This window comes from Pelobates fuscus, chromosome 8, assembly GCF_036172605.1.
Source record: "Pelobates fuscus isolate aPelFus1 chromosome 8, aPelFus1.pri, whole genome shotgun sequence".
NCBI classification, from domain to species: Eukaryota; Metazoa; Chordata; class Amphibia; order Anura; family Pelobatidae; genus Pelobates; species Pelobates fuscus.
The window spans coordinates 153,316,249-153,339,081 of NC_086324.1; the positions used below are offsets into that span (position 1 = coordinate 153,316,249).

Sequence of the window (22,833 nt, forward strand, 5' to 3'; positions counted from 1 at the left end):
CTTCTTCTTAATGAAAAAGAACCCAGCCCCGGCCGGAGAAGAAGACCTCCTGATGAATCCCTTTTCTAAATTCTCCCGAATATACTCCTCTAGAACCGAGTTTTCCTGAACAGACAAAGGATATACATGGCCCCTCGGAGGCATAGTGCCGGGTAGAAGCTTAATCTTACAGTCAAATGACCTGTGTGGAGGCAAAGAATCGGCATTCTTCTTGTCAAACACTGCCCTTAAGTCTAGGTAAAGGTCTGGTATTTGTCTTTCTGTGGACTGAGTAGGATTCTCCGGTATGTTAATATTAGCTATTGGAGAAACCTTGCACAAACACCGATCCTGGCAGCCCTGGCCCCACGAGAGTATCTCTCCTAACTCCCAATCGATAATAGGGTTATGTTTTTTCAACCATGGGTACCCCAGAACTATGGGAACGGAAGGAGACGAAATGAGCATAAGAGATAAATTCTCCACGTGTAGGATACCAACATTTAAATCAATGGGTATGGTCTCACGAAAGATAACAGGGTCTAGTAGTGGTCTACCATCTATGGCCTCAACGGCCAAAGGTGTCTCCGTTAGCTGGGATGGGAAATTGTTCTTACTAGCAAAGGCTTGGTCGATAAAATTCTCAGCAGCACCGGAATCTATCAATGCCATAGCCCTTACTACTTCCTTCCCCCAAGTTAAGGAAACTGGTAGCAGAAGCCTGTGATCTTTATAATTAGGAGTAGAGGACAAAATAGAAACACCCAAGGCCTGTCCTCTAGAGAGACTTAGGTGCAAGCGTTTCCCGGGCGGTTAGAACAGTTCGAGAGTAAATGACCCTTGGCCCCACAATACATACACAATCCCTCTCTTCTCCTGTGCTGTCTTTCCTCCTCAGAGAGGCGGGTATACCCTATCTGCATAGGTTCAGTAAGCAAAGATATCGTGGAGTCAGGACTTGGAAAAGCGGGAGCTAACCTAAAAGAAGGTCTCTGGTTCCTCTCTCGAGTGTTCTGTCTCTCTCTTAGACGTTCATCTATACGAGAGATGAACGAAATTAAATCCTCTAAATTCTCAGGAAGTTCTCTGGTAGCAACCTCATCAAGGATTACATCAGATAGGCCATTCAAAAATACATCCATATACGCCTGCTCATTCCACTTGATTTCTGCCGCCAGAGACCTGAACTCTAGTGCATAATCCACCAGTGTTCGGTTCTCCTGTCTCAGGCGCAACAGTAATCTGGCTGCATTAACCTTTCTACCTGGAGGGTCAAATGTTCTTCTAAAAGCAGCTACAAATGCGTTATAGTTATAAACTAATGGGTTATCGTTCTCCCATAGTGGGTTGGCCCATCTCAGAGCTTTCTCAATGAGTAGGGTGATAATAAATCCTACTTTTGCCCTATCTGTAGGATAAGAGCGAGGTTGCAATTCAAAGTGGATACTAATTTGGTTTAAAAAACCACGACACTTCTCAGGAGCCCCACCATAGCGTACTGGGGGGGTAATGTGAGAAGAAGCACCCACTGTGGCTACCTCTAGACCTGAACCGACAGGAGAAACAGGGGTATTACGTATCTCCTCTGGTGGGTTATTGGCACAAGCTAATAGAGCCTGTAGCGCAAGCGCCATCTGATCCATTCTGTGATCCATGGCTTCAAACCTAGGATCAGGAGAAGCCAGCTGACTGTTTGTACTTGCAGGATCCATTGGCCCTGTCGTAATGTCAGGATCGGGACAGGGATCCAACACGCAGAGTACAAACAGTAGCCAGATACGTATACCGGACCTTAGAATGGCCGGACTAACGTAAGTAGTACCGTATAGAATGGTCAAAGACAAGCCGAGGTCGAGGGTAACAGAAGACAGGTAAGCGAGAGACAAGCCGAATCAAGGGTAACAGAGATAAGCAGAGTAAGGTAAACAAGCCGGGTCAAAACCAAAAGGGATAATAGAATACACAAGCACTGAGTGACTAGAACAAGCTAGAACCACGACAGGGCAATGAGCTAATGAAAGAAGCTCTGTTAAATACCCTGTTCAGAGCAGTAACCACGCCTCCGAGGCGTCTTGATTGGTCCTGCAGCAATTGACTGACAGGTCGTTCCGGGGGAGTGTCCTGATGACTACTTCCTGCCTAGATGCTGTAAAAGGCAGTCACTCCCTCGCGGCCGGCCTAGCATGACCGGATAGACCGCGGGGAAGGGAGCCATCAGACCGTCTGGATGGAGGAACAGCTAAGTCTCTACCTCTTTCGGAGGTAGAGACCACAGGTACCCTGACAAGGGTCAGGAATACATGTAGTTGCACTGGTGACTACAGTGTCCTTTTAAGCATGTCTAGAGTTTAAGCTGCTAATCCAATTATTTTAGAACAATAGGATTAAATAATGCCATTGTGTTATAATAAGTCACTGTATGTTGCCTGCTATGATTTGACTGTTTGTAATTTTATTGAGTTTTCACAGCAATGTTAATGTAATGACCATATGGGCTAGTCCCAAGGAAAATAAAGTTTTAGACAGTTCTTCTTCACCCTCAATCTAGAGTCCTGTCTCTTATTGGGGGAATTGCTATATCACTACAAGGGATTGCTATGCTCTGCATGCTCCCTTGGATAATCACTTCTAAGCTCTTTTAAGAGCTTGTTCCTGTCTTGCTCTCGGAAGGAGTCTACGGTGGTTATGGCGTCGGCTGGAGTGCTTGGTGCCCTCAGGAAGCGCTAGGAGCATCCAATAACGGAGGTACCCAGTCGGGTTGCCAGGTGTTCCGTTACAGATGGGAAGAAGGCAGGCCAGTGCAGGCAGTATTATGCTCTGGGCAATGTTCTTCTGAGAGAAAACTTGAGTCCTGGTATTCATATGGATGTTACTTTGACACCTATCTAGAGATTGTTGCAGACCACCTACACTGCTTCATGTCAATGGTGTTCCTTGATGACAGTGGCCTGTTTCAGCAGAATAATGCACCGTGCACACTGCCAAAATTGTTTAAAAACGTTTGAGGAACATGGCAAAGAGTTCAGGATGTTGCCTTGGCCTTCAAATTCCACAGATCTCCGTTTGAGTATAGGTGGGATGTTCTGGAACAACAAATCTGATCCACCTCGCAATTTGCAGAATTTCATGGATCTGCTGTTAATGTCTTAGTGCCAGATACCAAAGGACACGTTCAAAGGTCTTGAAGAGTGCATGCCTCGAGGCATCAGAGCTGTTTTTGCAGCATGAGGGGGACCTACGCACTGTTAGGCAGGTGGTTTTAATATTGTGGCTGATCAGTGTATTTTTATTGCAAATATGCCCTTTACCCCCTTTTTCTAAACAGAGTCTTTTCTTTTGCGGTTATTCTAGATACAGTGGCTTGCGTGGTACCAGAGATATGCGTGGAGGTTTGTGGAACTGAAGTTGGATGCTCCAACATTGCCTATCCCAAGCTGGTCATTGAGCTAATGCCTAGTGGTGAGTTTGTTTTTGGCCTCATGAAGTCCCACTTAAAGTGGGCTTCTCACCTAAAACTATTTTGTTTTACCAAACAGAGAATAACAGAGTGTTTATACTTTGTATACTTTGCACTTGTTGTATATGTACAAACAATGAGGATTAATTCAAATTTCTGGTGTATGCTTTTGAGAATTGTATTACTCTGGTGGTAGAGGATGTGGCAGAGTAAACAAAGTTTTATCTGTTGAACCTTAGTTCAGGGTCTTCATAGTACAGCGCTATAGTGTTTTAGTATCTTAACATGTATAGCTTGGAGGAAAGACGAGACGGGGGGATATGATAGAAACATTTAAATATATAAAGGGAATAAACACAGGAAAGGAGGAGACTATATTTAAAAGAAGAAAAACTACCACAACAAGAGGACATAGTCTTAACTTAGAGGGGCAAAAGATTAAAAACAATATTAGGAAGTATTACTTTACTGAGTGGGTAGTGGACGCATGGAATAGCCTTCCAGCTGAAGTGGTAGAGGTTAACACAGTGAGGGAGTTTAAGCATGCGTGGGATAGGCATAAGACTATCCTAACTATAAGATAAGGCCAGGGACTAATGAAAGTATTTAGAAAATTGGGCAGACTAGATGGGCCGAATGGTTCTTATCTGCCGTCACATTTTATGTTTCTATATTTCCAATTTTTTTTTTACAAACTCGGATTTGCAGAGAATTTTAAGGGAAGGGTAGTAAACAGCAGCTGAGGTAATGCATTTTGACATCTCTGCCTTATGGGCAAACAACTTTAAAAAAAAAAAGTAACATTTCCATAATTGTGTCTTTTTCCGTGTTTTTTTCGTGGCCCTCCACATGTGCGGAATGCAGGTCTGCGTGGACTTATGATTGCAGTGATGATGGCGGCTTTGATGTCCTCCCTGACGTCCATCTTTAACAGTAGTAGCACTCTCTTTACTATGGACATCTGGAGAAAAATCAGAAAGAATGCAAATGAGAAAGAGCTCCTCTTGGTTGGAAGGTACGAGGTGACAAAGTTCAGAATTATAGTTTTTGTATATTTATGCCCAGGAAAATATCTTTATTATTTAATTTGAAGGTCATCATTTTCCAGGGGTCAGTACAGGTTGCCTTGGTGATTGTCAGAGAAAATATAACTACATTTTCAGTGAGCTCCTTTCTATTTTGAGATTTTAGCTAGGCACTATCAGCTTTGATTGAACTACACAACTGTTTATGGGATATACAGACATTTTATTTTTAACCAATGGCTCAGAAGCAACGCAATGTCTCCATTACTCCCCTAACAGATATTTTGGACAAAACTAGGTGCTTTTAGAGGTCCGCAGCCCTGACCAGGTTCCTGAAGACATATGCCCATCGGCTTGCTCTTGGTGCATGGGGCTTCCGATGGAAACCATCAGCTTGCAGGCCCTTGGCTCCGGTGCAGGTGCGGTGGCAGTTCTGCCGCTACAGATAGAGAATGTGGGGCCCTGGTGGCCAGGTGGGAATGTGGGGCCTGATGGTAGCCCTACCTCTGTCATTTTCTGTTCATATTTGTTTTAGTATTTGCTATGACACAGTAATGCACCTGCTATTGTTTCTACCTGTCTCTTTCCTCTTGTAGGAAACTGACCAATTTATTATATATTGCAATCACCGCAGTCTTGACACCTACCGTTGTTGCTGCACCTACGAGTCTACATGCTTATTGCCAGCCTGTGATTAGCAAAATACATGTAATTACAACATGTTAATTCATCAAGATAGTCCTACACAGAATTAGGTGAAAAGACATATTCAGTTATTTTATCACAAATCCCGGAGAATCTGGGCCAATAAATAGGAGGGCAATCCAGGGGAACCAGACCTGCATCCGCGGTTCAGGCAGACTGACCACTATTGAGCCTTTGAATAGAATTATTAAAGGCTGGGGCACCTGCACCCTTCAGTTTACCTTTGTTCTGCTATTCTTGTGAATTAAAAATATTTTTTTTCCTGAATGACTGGAAACTTGATCACCCTACACTCAAACCACCTTTACTGTACCGCTAAGAAGGACAAACAGTTCCTAAAATACAGCTCCAGTGAGCACATTTATTATTCCTAAAGCGGCAGTGACTAGGAAACGGATATTTCAGAGATTGGCATGATCCAAGGAGATTTGTCATCCGTGATTACTGCAATTAAATGGTCCTTAAAATAGACTGCGGTATGAGGAAATCAAACCCCAATCCCAGACTGACCCAACTGGCTCAGAGTCACCAAAACAAAGACAGGCCCTGAGGGACTAGCAGAATGTTGTAGCTGGCATATTAATCGTACCCAGGGCCAAGAGAGACAGACACCAAAGTAAAACAAACCATGAATCAAACATCACTGATAAGATCAGACAGCGGTGTGCTAATAATGATGATATCAAAGTATTTATCAAAGTATTTATCCAAGAATTATACATGTATTGGCCCTTAGTTTTAAAACTAAACTCAAACTGCAAAATCACGGTTAGAATAGCTTATCTAGAAAACTAGTCTCTGCTATTTTAAAAGGTTACACCAAGCACCATGACCACTTTAGTGATATGAAGTGGTTATGGTATCTCGTGTTTGTATGTTGCGACATTATTGCTATGAAACACTGCACAGAGTTGTGCATGTCGGTTCTGGACTGCCCTTATGGGTGGGATCAGTCCTATATTCAAATAGTATAGGTTTTCTCTGCAATGGCACAAGTGAGCAAAAACATTTTTGAGACCTGAGCGGGGATATACCGAAGGTATACTGAGTTTCTGAGTTTCTCTAAGCTTTTGCCTGTTCTCAGAGTTCTCATATATATGTTTTTGTTGCAATGCATTTGCTTGGGCTCTCCCTAAGCTAAAAGGGTGATCCAGAAGTGGACACCATGCTCATAATGGCTAGAGGGCTATCAGCTACATTTTGCTGATGAGGCCCAAAGAAAGCCAAAACAATCAACCGGGGATGTTGTGTCTCTCTGGCAGAGAGAACTTACCGTCATTTTAGCTCTGGACGTCTCTTATGGGTGGGATCAGTTTGATATGCAAATTTTATAAGTTCTCATTGTAATTGCACAAGTGAGCCAAAAGTATTTTGAGACCTGAGCGGGGACTAAGGGTAAGCTGTTGAATTTCTCTCAGCTATTGATGGCTGTGGATTAAAAGGCTCCTGCAGTCTTGAACTCAGTGTTGTACTCTCATACATGTGGGGGGAGTACAGCACTGACGTGGGCTCCTGGCACATGAAGAGCCAGGAACTGAAGAAGATCCTGCGCAAGCAAATTGCAGTGCCTATGAGGGACAGTTTGCATCTAGCAAAACTTACCTTACCCTGAACCACACACCATTGGGCCTTAGACCTGGGCCTTAGACCTGGGCCTTAGACCTTAGAAGGTGACAATGCCATTTTAAAAGTAGATGTACAAAAATGTATATGAATAGGTTTGTCTAAATAAAAATCCTGTTATTGAAAAGTTGAGTTAGAGTCTGGATTAATCTCCCTTGGATAGTGCAGGTAAAATCATTCGGGAATCGCTTCATTCACCGATTACCAATAATTTTGTTACATTTTCATCTTGTGGTATCTTCTCAGGACCCTAAAGGAATTCATTGATTATTTTAACCATGTTTTACCTCCGCTGCCATTAAAGGGACACTCCAGACACCTAAATCATGTGGCTGAAATGCTTTATGTGTGAAGAGTGAGTCCCATCCTTCTCATTCTGAAAAAGGTTAGAGTTCAACAGAAATTGACACTTTCTTTTTTTTTTTTGTTTTATAAATTAACCGGGTTACACCCCCTGGGTTTCAAGCAGATAACTCACCCTGTTACATCCTGGTTGTTTAGCTCAGTGGAGCTAAAATTAAAAGGCAGCAATTGCCTAGAGCACCTGGGTTTAGTCATTATTCAGTTTATTGTGATAAACTGGCGGCCACATTGCTAATTTTCCAGTAACTGCTATGGAGAATTTTTCTAACTCCGAGCTTTTGGTCCAATTTAAGCATAACTCCATAACACTCTATTAAAATAATCAATTGTCATTTCTATAAAAACTGGACTGTATAACTACACAGTAATTAAACATTACAATTCATGTTTATGCCAAATGCTTCGTCTGTTAATCAAGTATGATGACGAGATTAAATGTCTCCATGATCTACCTCGATTTGAGAATGTATTAAATATGTATTTAATGGCACTGACTGGCACATGACTTATAAGAGGAGCAGCTGGAGCCCTGTGCAACTGACCTACTTACAAATAATGGGAGCTGTGTCACCCAGACATAGCCTCGAGCTGGTACCAATTAACATACTTACAGACTGAAGTATATTATATATAAAATAAGCCATTAACCTATAGAGCGGTTGGGACAAGTTTTCAAAACTTGCTTTCCTACAAAATAAGTCAAAATACAATGCTTTAACTTTAGAATTGCCAGAGTGTAGCATAGGATCTGAGCTTGACGTGGTTAAATATGCGTGACAGCTATCCATTTACGCCCCATTCTGTGCGCTATGTACCATACATGTTTATTGGCACTCTGAGTTAAAGCGAGTGGGCGCAAAATAAATCTTTTTTTAGATATTTATCTTCTTTCTTTTATTATTTTTTATAATTAGTTTATTTAAGTTTTTCTGTTTACAAAGACACACTGTTGACAAAGAAAAAAAAGGAAAATAAATGTTCTTTTTTTACCATTAGGAATCTCGGATTGCAATGTAAATAGAGATTGCCCTGTAAATTCTAAACATTTTTAAAATTCAGACTCTAGAACCTGTTTAGTGGTCTAGCTCCCTAGACAAACATCTGCTGCCATTCCCTTTGTGAATAAGTGTTTTAGACCAAAGAATGTGCTACATTTATTACGCTTCATTTTTCAATCATCAATCAATTTATCTCCACATCTACTGTCATCGTCCTTCACCATCTTCACACCTTTCACAATCCTTTCTTTTACAAAGTGCTAACAATTAAATAAAAAATAAATAAAAAAACTTATCAAAAAGTTGATATAAAGCATAACACTATGTGGGCTTAAATAGGAGTCTTGGAAGGGTTTGAAATCAATGCACTTTACTAATCATCATTCTAAAAAAAGTTTGGTTTGGAATGATAGAGAAAGTGAAGGAAACAAGTAGAGAACTACTCATAAACCCTTAAGGACCAATCACCCGTCTATACAGCCATCACAATCTTGTCCTTTTATACCCTATAGCAAAACAGAATAGAATCCACAGTTTATTAAATTAATAGATTCACCCAGACATTAAAGCAGCCTATTGCAGATTTATATTTAAGAGTACTCACGACTCAGACTCCTGAAAAGGCAAATTTAATCCCATGGTATAGGCAGTAGAAAATATTAACATCCACGTTTTATGTGATAAAATACGTCAAATTTATTTTACCCCATAGCGTTAGATAAAACTATAATATGAAATCTACACACTGTTTGGTGCGGAGATTTCATATCATGATTTTATCTAACCCTACTGGGTAAAATAAATGTGAAGTGTTTTATTACATACAACATGAACTACATTTTCTACTGCATGTAAAACCCTATGCCATAATGTAATGTTCCACTTATTTATCTTTGACTGCTCCATGCAACCCTATAATAAGTAAATGAGTGTGTCATTCCATTTTTGAAAAGGATTCCTTAATAACAAAATGTTATGACGGCTTGGACCAAGCATGCCAAACTCAAAGTCTGGCACGGGCCACATAAACAAAGTTTATGTGGGCCGCAAAAAAGTAAATACCGTACATTTTTATAGAAACGTAGGTTTATTTTAAAAAGTACAGTATAAAAAAACACCCAGCATCCTCCTCTACTAAACCACAGCACCCCCCTCTACTAAATTCCAGTCCCCCCTTCTACTAAACCACAGCACCACTCTCTACCATCCTGTGCCATATCTGATCCTCCCGCTACTTCTTGAAACCCTGTGAATGTGGAGCACGTCAATGTCACGTGAGGTTGCATGCCTTCATGCACCTCCAGGTACTCCACTGTCCACTCGCAGCCAATGAAACACTGACCAACAACCACACACACATACACTCATTGACAGACACACACACAGACTGACACACACAGACTGACACACACAGACAGACACACACAGACAGACAGACACACACACAGACACACACACACATACACACACACATACACACACACATACTCACTGACAGACAGACACACACAGACCCACCTTGACGTTGGCAGATTGGCATTCCCTCCAATGGCCATTGGAGTAACTAAATGACCTCCATTTGTTTAAATATACACATGTATTAAGGAGAGAGCGCAGGTAACTTTTTCTTTGGTTTTTACTGTATGTATTGGGGCTGATGTGTACTGTGGTCATTGCTGCCGCCCAAGAGTGATGGGAGTGAGAGCAGGACTTGTTGTTTTGTATTTATATTCACTTTTTGTATCACACAGCTATGTTACAATGCTGCCGCCCATCCCATGTGTTCCCTATTAAGGGTTAATAAGTATATAGGGGTGTATATAAAAAATACCCCTCTCTGTCTCATTAGAGATATCTTTGCCAGAAGCTCAGGGAAGCAAGCTGAAAGGTCAGTGTAGCACCCACCTGAGGGGGTCTGCCTGGCAGGCGGGCATTCCCTCCAATGGCCATTGGAGTGATTTAATGACCTCCATTTGTTTAAATATACATAGGGATTTAGGAGAGAGCGCAGGTAACTTTTTCTTTGAAAAAAGACTCAACATCCAGCGAAAGACCAAAAGATCTTACACTTGAGTTGGTTAGGTTGCAGGGTATAAGGGCATGACCCTGAAAATATAGTATGAAAAGAGAAAGAGACTGAATAGGGATTAGAATGGAATCCTCGCAATTCTCAGTCCCTATACCCCAAAGAGACACTTGTTCATAATCAAATTTAATTATGAACAAGTGTCTCTTTGGGGTATAGGGACTGAGAATTGGGAGGATTCCATTCTAATCCCAATTCAGTCTCTTTCTCTTTTCATAACTTTTTCTTTGGTTTACACACACAGACACACACATACTCACTGACAGACAGACAGACACGCACATACAGACACACACACACTGACAGACACACACACACATACTCACTGACAGACACACACACACACATACTCACTGACAGACACACACAGACAGACACACACACATACACACTGACAGACACACACACACAGACAGACACACACTGACAAACACACAAACACACATACAGACACACACACATACTCACTGACAGACACACACAGGCACACACACTTATTCACTGACAGACACATACAGACACACAGACAGACACACACACACTGACAGACACACACACACACACACACACATACTCACTGACAGACACACACATGCTCACTGACAGACACACACATGCTCACTGACAGACACACACATACTCACTGACACAGACACACACACACACACACACACACACATACTCACTGACAGACAGACTCACACACACAGACACGCACACACTCACTGACAGACACACACACTGACAGACAGACACACACACACATTTACACATTCTTGCACTCACATTATTTAATTTATTGTTCCCTACCTTTGGAAGCTGGTGTGGGGATATTCTGTCTGGAGATCTATTTCCTGCTCCTCACTGCTCCCTCGCACTGTTTAGTGATGCTGGGTGCCAGAATATGACATCATATTCCGGCGCCCGGCTTCACTACAGATGGCGCGCGCGAGGGAGCAGTGAGGAGCAGGAACACTGAGCTCCCTCACTGGCGCTCCTCCATGGCCGGGTAAGTGTTAGCACAGTAGGCACCTGCAATGTAGGGAAAGCAGGTGCCTACTCTGCTATAACACCAGCATGTACTCGCAGCTCGCCGGGCCGCAAAGATAGTCCTTGTGGGCCGCGAGTTTGACATGCTTGGCTTAGACTAAGGTTAGACGACCTTTGGCACGTCAGATGCTGTGGATTACATCTCCCATGATACTTTGCCAACGTTACGGCTGTACGAACATTATGGGAGATGAAGTTCATAACATCTGGAGTGCCAAAGATTGCCTACTGCTGGCATAGACCGTCATTTGTCTTTAAGGGGTTAATTTAAGCTATGAGTTGGAATAATTATATTTTCCGGTAGGCAAAGACCATTTATGTAAAACACTCTTAATTGTATGCCCTGCGTATCAAAGCACCCTAGCTGTCCTCTTCTCCAGGAGTCCTTCCAGTTTGCTATAGCTGTTTTCCAGTACGGCTATCCTGAGATACTACATTTGGCAGATCACACGCACAGCTTACGTCTGCTGACAGTGTGCAGAAACTGCAGGCGTGACACTCTTATACTAGGCATCGACATGCAGGGAGCAGCCGACTGAGATCTGTGCCAGGTGACCTGGTTAGTGGTTTGATTGAATATAATTAAGGTGTGCACGGGCAGAATAACAAGTTGACTCACTGCTGGTGAAACAATTTTACCATTTGGGAAAAAAAAGCTGGTGATTATAAGACCTAGTATTAGAGCCACTTCCTGTAGTTAACATGATCATGAATGCTATAGTTTAACCTTTTTCCTGGCATGCCTCTACGGCAATGTTTTTGTAGCACATCATCTGGTACAGTCATGTAGAAACTATCCAGTTAAATATGCCATTCTGATTTTTAAAAAAAGTCAGATTTTTGGAACTGGAAAATCTGTGAATTAAGTGACTATAACTTGACAGATTAAGCCGGTTTATAAAAATGATGGCTTCTACAAGGCAAAATATTTGTCGTCCTGTCACCAGTTGCCACCAAGCCATTATTTTTCAGGATAGCAGAATGTTCCATTTGCGGTCAGAAGATACTTGAATTGTGCTGCTTTGAAATATGAAGAATTCATATTCTATCAGAGTAAATACATTAGTTAATCATTTGTGGAATCCCATAATTCATAGATTTCTTCTGGCAACAAATGAATTCTACATGCTGTTGGGCAGCACTACTTATGTTGCTCCTAAACACATCTAATTTACAGCTGTCCAGCAATACGCTTCCAGTCTGGCATCTAATATTGTCAGGTGCTAAGAGTTATTTTATCAAAAATGGCCAAAAGGTAGATTCTCAACTGTCGTATAACTCTTACAATGCTTTGCCAGCTGGGGATCCACAATTTGCCCATCCTTACAGGATTGTATTTGTGTCTGAGCAGTATCTGAGTGTTAGAATGTAAGCATATTTTTGTATGGAGTATGGGTGTGTGCATGTAGGTGTGTATTTAAATGTATTGTTGGTAGTCGAATGCAAGGTTATATTTGTGTCTAGTACTGGGGTTTGATTACAGGGGTGTATTTTTTTATGTAATGTTGGTGATTGAATGCAGGAATTTGTTTGAATGCAGGGCTCTGTTTGTGTGTGGTGTTGGCGATTGACATAAAGTGTTTGTTTGTTTGTATGTAGTTTTGGTTATTGAATGCCTGGATGTGTTTGTATGTAGTGCTGTGCTGGTATGCTTTTTTTGTAGTTTCTATGTTTGAAGACAGGGGTGTGTGCACATATACACACACACTGACACACACAGATACGCAGACCTGCAATCACTTCCTCCTAACTCTACAGCTAATCTGATAGGGGCCCAGGCCGGTGCGCTGTTAAAGGGCTGTAGTGCTGGGCCAGCCACTGATCAGCTAGACTCTCCAGGTAGCCCTAAGTGTGAGGACCACCCAATAAATAACCACACATCTCCCCCCGTGCCCCCCCAAGCTTGTGGGTCCTGGTGTGGCCTCACCAGCTACAGCGGCTGTAAAAAGTGCTGTGGAAAAAAATGGCGCTATATAATTGCTAACAATAATGATAACTTTTAATCAATCAAAATAACTCATTGAATTGAGTTGCTGTGGAGTAGACCTATTTCTTTTTTTTTTTTTTTTTTTACTATTGAGCTCCATATTAAAGTTTCTGTAGAATTTAATTTTTATGTAACATGACATCTATGTTTGTATAGACAATTCAGCAAGCAAAGATCAATTCCCTGACAAGGTATATCTTTTTTTTTCCCTTTGCTATAAAAAGTTACCAGCTTCCTCTTGACTCTTATGGCGCCTTAAATACATGATGCGTTTGCTTACTAATAAATCAGGTCCTAGTGGAAAAAAGACTCAAGGTTTCATAACTCTGTAGATGATGCTTTGTTTACCCACAAGGAGATGGGTAGAACTCTTTAGAGGAGTGTAATGCACATCCATCGTTAAGCTCATTAAATATGGCGAGGTACTTGTAAACCATCATGTAATTTAAACCTCAGAATCATAAGTATGAATTGTAAGTATAGGTCACACCCAAGAATTCAAAGGTATTATAATTCCACCCAGCTGAGGGAAGCTACTAAAATGTACATGGGCACACCTCACTAATTGTTTTTAGCCTTTGTTCCAAGCTCAGAACTTTCAATTAAACCTTTTCTGTGATTGTTCAGTCCTAGGATGACCTAGCTGTAAAAAATAATAAAAAGCAAACCCTGAAATTGTTCTGGCATCACGGTAACTTGGCATCGAACTGGCTTCATCTCACAAGAAACTTGCATCTTGTGAGGTGACCTTGTTTTTATTTAATGAGACACGTGATCACTGATGATTGTAGAACCTTCAGCATGCTCTCTCTGGTGGGACTCGTTCTCTTGGTTCGTGCAGAATTTTGAGATCTTTTGTAGCCTGTAAAAGAGTAACTTTAATGAAAAAGAAAATATCAACCAACTTTTATATAAGTAACTGCCACCCAATTCTTCAATGATTGAAGTGGGAATGTTCACACCTCCTACACTATTTCCATCTTACGCTATTGTAAGACATTTCTCAGGATATCCTTGGTATCATTCTCTTTGAATTAAAAACATACATAAGTACTTTTAAAAAACGTCTAGTGTATGTCACTTTCACTTGAAAGGTGAAGATTGTGTCAAGTGTTTGTCTAGGCCAAAGGGTTCTCAAAACAGTTTTCATAACATCATTTCAATTTGTCATACATAAGGCTTGCGGTGGCTGAATGTGCCACGTCCTTTGCAGATGTTATTAGCTGATATTGATTCACAACTGCTATCCATCCCTTCCCTCTCCTGTCCCTCACTGACCATCTCCACATATAACACTACCCTCACCTCTGCCTTGAATGCTGCAGCCTCGAGGAGGGCACACCCCCAACCGTGGCATACTAAATCAACACTCTACCTGCAAAGATGCTCCCGTTGTGCTGAATGCTCCAGGAGGAAGTCTCGCACCCAGGCAAACTTTCTCCATTATAGATTCATATTTTGTTCATACAGCACTGCCCTTGCCAAACAGTCATACTTTTCTTGTCTCATTAGTTCATGCTCCCGCAATCCCAGGCATCTCTTTGACACTTTTATCTCTCTTCTTTGCCCTGATGTGGCCACCCCCCAAACTATCCTTACAGCCGACAGTTTTGCATGCTACTTTACTGACAAAATTGAACAGCTAAGTAAAGAATTCTCCCCACCTTACCGTTCTCTTTCTCAACCACACATAGATCATGCCTTTCCTACCACACATCTTCAGCTGCTCTCTCTCTTCTGGCATTGTCCCTGCTGACCTTAAACATGCCACTGTAGTACTTATCCTGAAAAAAACATCTCTTGACCCGTCCTCCCCCCTCTAACTATCGTCCCATATCCCTACTTCCTTTTTCCTCAAAGCTTCTGGAAAGACTTGTCTTTGTCCGTGTGTCTCACTTCCTCAATTCCAACTCTCTCCTTGACCCTCTTCAGTCTGGCTTCCCCCCTCTCCACTCTACTGAGACTGCTCTTATCAAAGTTACTAACGACCTAATCACAGCTAAATCCAAAGGCCACTACTCCATACCAATTATTCTTGACCTCTCTGCTGCCTTTGACACGGTTGATCATGCTCTCCTTCTTCAAACTCTTTAATCACTCGGTCTCTGTGACTCCATCCTCTCGTAGTTTTCCTCTGATCTCTCCCAACACTCATTCAGTGTCTCCTTTTCTAATGATACCTCCTCCCCTCGTCCTGTCGCGGTTAGAGTCCCCCAAGGCTCTATCCTTGGACCCCTTCTATTTTTTTTATTTATTCTTCATCTCTAGGCAAGCTTATTACCTCTTTTGGATTTCACTACCACCTGTACACTAATGACACCCAGATATATTTCTCCTCCCCAGACCTCTCCCCTGCCGTCCTGCAATGTGTCACTGCTTGCCTATCTTCCATCTCTGACTGGATGTCCTCCCGCTTTCTGAAACTCAATCTCTCTAAAACTGAGCTCCTTGTCTTTTCTTCTCCTAATACTGATCCTCCTCTTCACGTTAGTGGTATCCACATAAGTCCATGCTTGCAAGCGCGCTGTCTTGGTGTCATACTTGACTCTGACCTCACCTTTGAGCCTCACATCCAGGATGTTTCCAAATCCTGTAGATTGCATCTTAAAAACATAGCCTGCATCTGCCCTTTTCTTAAGCAAGATGCTACCAAGAAGCTTGTCCATGCTCTAGTAATTTCTTGCATGGATTATTGTAGCCCTTTCCTGATTGGTCTTCCCAAAATCCGTATTACCCCTCTACAGTCTGTAATGAATGCTGCTGCCAGACTGATTTTCCTCTATAGTCAGTCTTCTCACACCTCACCCCTCTGTCAGTCCTTACATTGGCTTCCTGTATCCTATAGGAGTCAATTCAAAGTGATAACCCATACCTATAAAGCCCTAAACAATTCTAGCCCCTCTTATATCTCTTCACAGATCCATAGGTATGCCCCTTCTCAGTCTCTCCGCTCTGCCCGTGACCTTCTCCTGTGCGCTGCTCGCACCCGTACGGCCAACTCACGCTTGCAAGACTTCTTGTGGGCGGCTCCCTTTCTATGGAACAGCCTGCCTACCGCCATCAGACTCTCCCCTCGTCTTCAATCATTTAAGAAGTGCCTTAAAACCCATCTCTTTAGGTAGCTTATGGCCTCCCAGAGTAACCTCTACCTCACATACCTGTCTCTTGCTCTCTCCTATAGGGCAGTGCTTTACTCTCTCCTCCAGCTCTGCTTCACTCCCACCTTATTTGATTGCTGTTTCCTGTCCTAATGTCCTAATGTGTTTTATACCCCACCTCCTATAGACTGTAAGCTTGTTTGAGCAGGGCCCTCTTTAACCCATCGTTCCTGTAATTGTCCAATTTATAGTTAAATCCCCCCTCTCATAATATTGTAAAGGGCTACAGAATCTGTTGGTGCTATATAAATGGCAATAATAATAATAATAATAATAATAATAATAACACTGACAACCAATCCACAAATCCCACGCTGTGCAGAGATATATGGTATAAACAGAATGTTTCCATTTAAAATAAAGCAAGTTTCAGGATTGGCTGCAAGGCCTGCAATTAAAATGAGTACAGTCGGTTTCCATTTGTAACATAGAAAAAATAAAAAGAAAGAAAGAAAACCAGAACATTTTCTAGTGGATGTCTCCCACGAAGAACCTGCAGAGCATACCAGCCCATCACCTGAAAAGTCAAACCCTCTGTCAGTGCCTACATCACAAAATAATATTCAGTGGAGACCGAGATATTGGGAGGAAGAGACCCTCAATGTATTTAGAACTAGCCAAGCATAATCACTACTGAGAGCCAGCCTGGCTTGCTACTATTCAACAACATAGTGTGCATGCAGCCACGGTGATAAGGGACATTGGTTAAACAACTTCAGGGTCCTCTGCGGTTACCTGTGCAAACATAACAGACTTGCACAATGCAGATAGAGTCTAGACTCGAAAAGGTGCTGAGCTGATCTTGAGACAAAACCTCAAATCTAGCCTCTCAAAGGGCCCCTGTATGCAGATATTTACATCCAGGCATTGTACTAATCTAAAAGCTAGCAAACATAGTGTATTTAGTAAAAAAAATACTTATGATCTCCTACCTTGTAGAAGTTTTGCATGTCACTGTTTTTCAATTGATTTTGAGAGCAAAGCATTATGGGACATATTACATAGTAATACTGTAGCCACGTTTTCTTTCTATACAGCCATATATGTCATATGTTGTTGGGATGTACATGAATGGAGCTGCCCGGCAATGTATTAAGTTCATATACTGATAAGATAGGAACTAATATGATTAAACTGATTTCCTCTTGTAGCATGTGAATGCTACATACGTTTGCAAGCACTGTGCATGCAGCCTATAGAACCCATAGCTTTCTGGAGAACCATAGCAATGATGGCCTTTCCTTTAAATGTATTTTTTTTCCATACATTTACTTGCCATTTTCCTCGCAGTCAAACATTTCAATCATTTGAGAAGTTTTTTGTTTTTTTTTTGCTGATGTGACAACACAGAATAAAAATAAATGTTCGTGCTTCCATCAATTATTTACTATTCGGTCGTTATTCAGTTAATCCCTAAAATTGTAGTCACTATTGTTTAACAACCAGTGGCTGTTGAAACTTTTAACATCTCCCATAGAAAACACTTGATTGTCACTCAGGCTAAAAATTCAAAGTTACCACCTGTTGCTATCGGATGAAAAATTGGCCTAGGTCTAAGAGGAAAAGACAGTTTAACATTTACAAACCATCAATACATTTTACCTTCATAAAATAAATTATATATAAATACATTCCTTTATTTTATATTTAAGAACATTTAGAATACTTCTGAACCAATTTTATAAATTAATAGGAATTATTGTCCAAACGCTATTAGTTTTATTGCACAATAATTATTGCAAAAATATTGTGTTCAGTACAATATGTAGAAGATCGTCATTCGTTGTCATCCTTCTGTTTGAATAAACATTCCAAGGGTCTAGAAGAATACATTTATTCGGCTTGTCATTGCACTTGTAGTTAAACATGCACAGCATAAACAAACTGTATTGTATACGTATGCTTACATTGTAGCTATGTTTTCTACTGTGCTCACAGAACAGAGACTTGATACAGCGAGTTTACTTAGTGACGTAGCTGTAACAGATTTATGAGCTGTGCCAAATATTCAATGTGCAATGTTTCGTTGAGTGTGTAATCCTATCCGTTGCTTTGAGCAGGTGAATCTATTGTGTTTTAGTCAATCACTTGTGAAAAAAGAATTTTGGGCCAGTTCATGTCTCCTAATTTCCCCACAGGCTACAATAATGAGCAGAGTATTTGTTGTGTTTCTGTACTCATAAACACAATAATGATTACTTGTGTTACAAGTTATATAAAGTTACACGTCGGATTGCTAGTTGAGTCTCAGAGTTTCAACAAATACTTAAAGTGGCATTGTCGCCTAAAAATGAATTTCAATAAAATTAGTTTCAAACAATACTGCATAAATTAAATGATGGTTTCTTGTAACCATGCTATAAAATATTCAATGTAATCACTTGAAGTGTTTCGGCATGGTGGCAGCCACCTTAGATTGCATCACAATTTTCTGACCTTTACTGAGAGCTACTGATAACAAAGCTGCAGAGAGCATGGAAAGTCTGCGTCCAGTCAAATTCTGGGATTTTTAGAGCAGCTGTCTGAATTCCACTGTACGAAAAGTTTGGTTCACAAAGGTCATTATGGGAAATGTATTTCAGAACAATCTACAGTCCTAAAGCCATAAATGGAATATGCAGAGGTTTTTTGATGACAGTTTCTATTTAACACTTTTGTGCTTCATGACTTTCTGCAGGATAGTTACGGTGGTACTCGTGGTCATCAGTGTGGTCTGGATCCCTATTCTGCAAAACGCTAACAGTGGCCAGCTCTTCGTCTATATTCAGTCTGTCACCAGTTACTTGGCACCACCAGTGACAGCAGTCTTTGCCCTGGCAATTTTCTGGAGGAGGGCCAATGAACAGGTATTTAAACTACAGGTTTACACGTGTGTGTTGAACGTGTCTGCTAGCTGAAAATCATGGAAGTTGGGAGTTATATTCCTGCATAACAGTCAATGCTTCCACCAAACAATGCTCAGACATGCATACAAACACACCCATAAAACACAATCCATTCTTTTATTCATATACAATGTGTACACGCAGCCACAGATAAGGTCACTAGCTATTATGAATAGGGACTGTCAGTTTACTGTCAAGAACATGTTGTGAGAAAATAATTATCATGGTCTCTAAAAGCATTATTGATGATTAGTCATCCTGAGAGATGTTTAGATTGTTCTTGCCAATAACGTATAGTCTATCTAATGGCCAGGTCTGGTCAGATGCCTTTGTTCAAGGATGTCTTTGAGTTTTATGGCTATCTCAATAGTCTTTTTCAGTGGGTCATTGTGAATGGCGATATTAGCAAGATGTCCAGGTAAATGGACAATTTATTAGGACTTTCCGATAAATGGGCAGGTTACTGGAGTTCCACAGTGAATGGGAGATTCTCAAAGTAATGTTCATTGTTAGAGTCTGGAGCAATATCAAACTCAAATGAAGCTATTGATGTCTATAGACTCTGAGAACTATTGAGTACTTGCCACATTACTATGTGATACATTTGATATGACATTATACCTTACACTGATCTAAGCCAGACAGTAAGGGATCCTGTGAGTTCTTTTCACAGGTGACACCTACAGAGAAGTGGTATGTCCTAGGAACTATTTGCCCTGGAAAAGGCAACAAACTGCTGCTTCATATCTATGTATACCATCTCTGGGTCCAACCACCGGCAGATAGCCAATGTCCATGAAGAAGAGGCCGCCATACTCATATTTGTGGTCGGTTCATATTGTATAGTGAAATACCTTGTGATCGGAATTAAGTCGGTGTGGTGTGCCGGAACCGACGTAGGGGGTAGGCCTGTAAAAGAGGGCCTCCCCGAATGAATTGTATAAGAGGGAGAGGTGGGTGGGGTGAACTGCGTGCATACGGCAAGGTAGGAAGGGGGGAGTAGCGTTTATATAGGAACGCTTAACTCCTCCCACAAATACAGGCCTTACAGCCTTAAACTTGTGGTCGGTTCATATCGTATAGTGAAATACCTTGTGATCGGAATTAAGTCGGTGTGGTGTGCCGGAACCGACGTAGGGGGTAGGCCTGTAAAAGAGGGCAAAAGGAAATGCAAGAAAACACACTTATTGCACTATAATTATCGTATAAAATCCGTCTGCCTTACTTCTTATCTGTTAGGAATGTTCCTGATCCCTAGTGACTAATTATGTGTACCGGCGTACTGCTACTGGATGCCATGCTTATTGAAAGGGCATGCTAAATAGGAGCCAGTGGTCCTATCCTACCTCTAATGCCAGGAGTATGAATGTAGAATCGTATTTTGGAGTAGTTAGGGAATGATTAGTAGGTCAAGTGTCTTAATTGTCTGGTTTGAACGTTGGCGTGACACAATGTAGTGTTTGTACCTTCTAAATCTACCTTGAGGAGACATGATTTGCCAGTCTGATTAGTTGTGATCGTAGAGTTGTAGGGTCTCAGAACCCTTGTACGGTGCAGGCACATGGATTTAAGACCTGGTTGTGTGGTGCGAATGCTGTTATGGATTCTGATACTGCCCAGAATTCCCATCTGTGGACGTACGTTACTGTAGAGTGATAAACCAATTATTTATCTTTTGATATCTTATGTTTAAGATGGGGTATGGTTTGAAAGGTTTGTCAGAACGTGTATGCCAGTTCAGTATAGTGCGATCGTGTTGTATGAAGGTTTGAATAAAAGGTGGCAAAAAGGCAGAATAGACTACAATTATACAGTATGCCTGTGAATGTTGTGTACCACTGAGCCTTGTAATAATGTCACGTTCTGTCGTACGTAGTCGTAGTGCAATCGGAAAACGCTATAGGTGATCACTAGTTGTCGAGTCCCAACAGCCGGGCGACTGAATTAGGATGATTAAAAATGCTGATTAAGAAATGCGGAAATTAACCGCGATGACACGGAAGAGGATGCGACTGAAAGCGGAGCAGACAGAATAATGCTGAGGCTATGTTTATTAGTACAACCGGTGGTGTACATTAAATAATACGTGATTAGCTGAGGAGATATGACATTTTAGGGTGCACGGTGTGAGACACCCCCACCAAGTGTAGAACCCGTGAGACGAATATACCACCCAGCGCCGGGCGGATGTGACTCCCAAAAACGTTAAGTTGAAAGTATTGAACTCAAGAACTTTGATACAACATGTATGGGCAGACGGTCTTGACATGAGTCCCGAGGCAAACAGCACATACGTGAAGTAATCCACAGTTGGCGGACCTGCATATGCCCAGGTTAAAATCATTGCAAATAAGCGGGTGAGTACCCAGACCGTGAGGGGGTGTGAAAGGTGATGCGGGGGGCCAACTCTGTGGGGTGGAGGGAATGGGCGTGTGTGGAGGGCCTATACGAGCCGGGCTGGAGTTCTCTAAGACGGAAAGCCTATCGTTGAACGACTGAAGATTGGCCAGAATGGTGTTTAGACTTCCTATTATGGCAGAAATTTCTCCAAGTGAGCCGATCCCCAACACAGAATCCTCCGGGTTCGGTTCAGTAATCGTACAAGGGAGGAATGGTTCGTCTCCCATATTACCTTCTTGGGATGTGCTAAAAAAAATCACAACAACAATGAACTGATTAATAACAAACAGTTGAATATGTGTAGAACTGGCTGGCTAACTAGTGCCGAAGCGAAAAGCTCTCTACCCCGTGACAGGTGAGGCCCTGCTAGTTGCCAAGCGGCTGGTGAGAGGCTCTACCTATGGTTTGGGCATGGGGCTCGTGCCACTAGCGTGGTGGTGGGGTGTTGGCCTCTCAGTGACAGTAAAGTTCCAAATACGTGTGGCCGTGTCAGGTGAGGCCCTAGCTATGAACCCGATAGGTGGGTAATGCGAGGCTCTAACTATGATTTGGGCCGAGGGGCAAAATCTCCGTGTTGAGATTGGGGAGTTGGCCTCGCAGGACCTGATCCGTGGTACAACTAAGGCCAGCAACCTAACCCTAAACAGCCAGTTCTCTAACCCTAGACGGGGGCTTGATGAGGGTGGAACGTAACGTATGCAGTAAACAGAGTTGAGGTTGATAGGAACTATGAGGTTCGAATTACAGGGAGGTATAAAAAAAGAGATAGGAAGAAGAGGAGGAACTGAGGATGTGGGATAGAAGAGAGAGAAAAGTATTAGCAGCTCAGTGTAGTTGTAGGAGATGTGGATAATATCATAGTAACCATAGACCCTGAAGAAACTCAGGATATCACCCTGAAGGGGGATTTACAGGAAGGTATTGTGCCAAGAAAGCACGATAGTATCAGAGGGGGAGAGGAGGTTGATAAGAGCGAGGTTTGTATGAAACGGACGACTGTCCACAGATAGCGAGTTTGAGTAAACGTATAACGAGTAATCGAGTAGAGCCGTGGCCTGTCGAGGCAAGGCGGGAAATCAAGCCCCCGTACCACAATAACCCAACATGTAAATACGTG

General features: G+C 41.9%; 1 protein-coding gene across 1 annotated transcript in view; it reads left to right on the forward strand.

Moving 5' to 3' along the window:
* The window catches only part of SLC5A10 (solute carrier family 5 member 10), a 129,144-nt gene that overhangs the window by 94,119 nt on the left and 12,192 nt on the right, over positions 1 to 22,833 (forward strand). Inside the window, exons 10-12 of the mRNA XM_063430449.1 lie at positions 3,331 to 3,438; positions 4,301 to 4,451; positions 19,109 to 19,277. Of these exons, the coding sequence (XP_063286519.1) occupies positions 3,331 to 3,438; positions 4,301 to 4,451; positions 19,109 to 19,277 (428 nt within the window). The remainder of the gene's footprint in view (positions 1 to 3,330; positions 3,439 to 4,300; positions 4,452 to 19,108; positions 19,278 to 22,833) is intronic.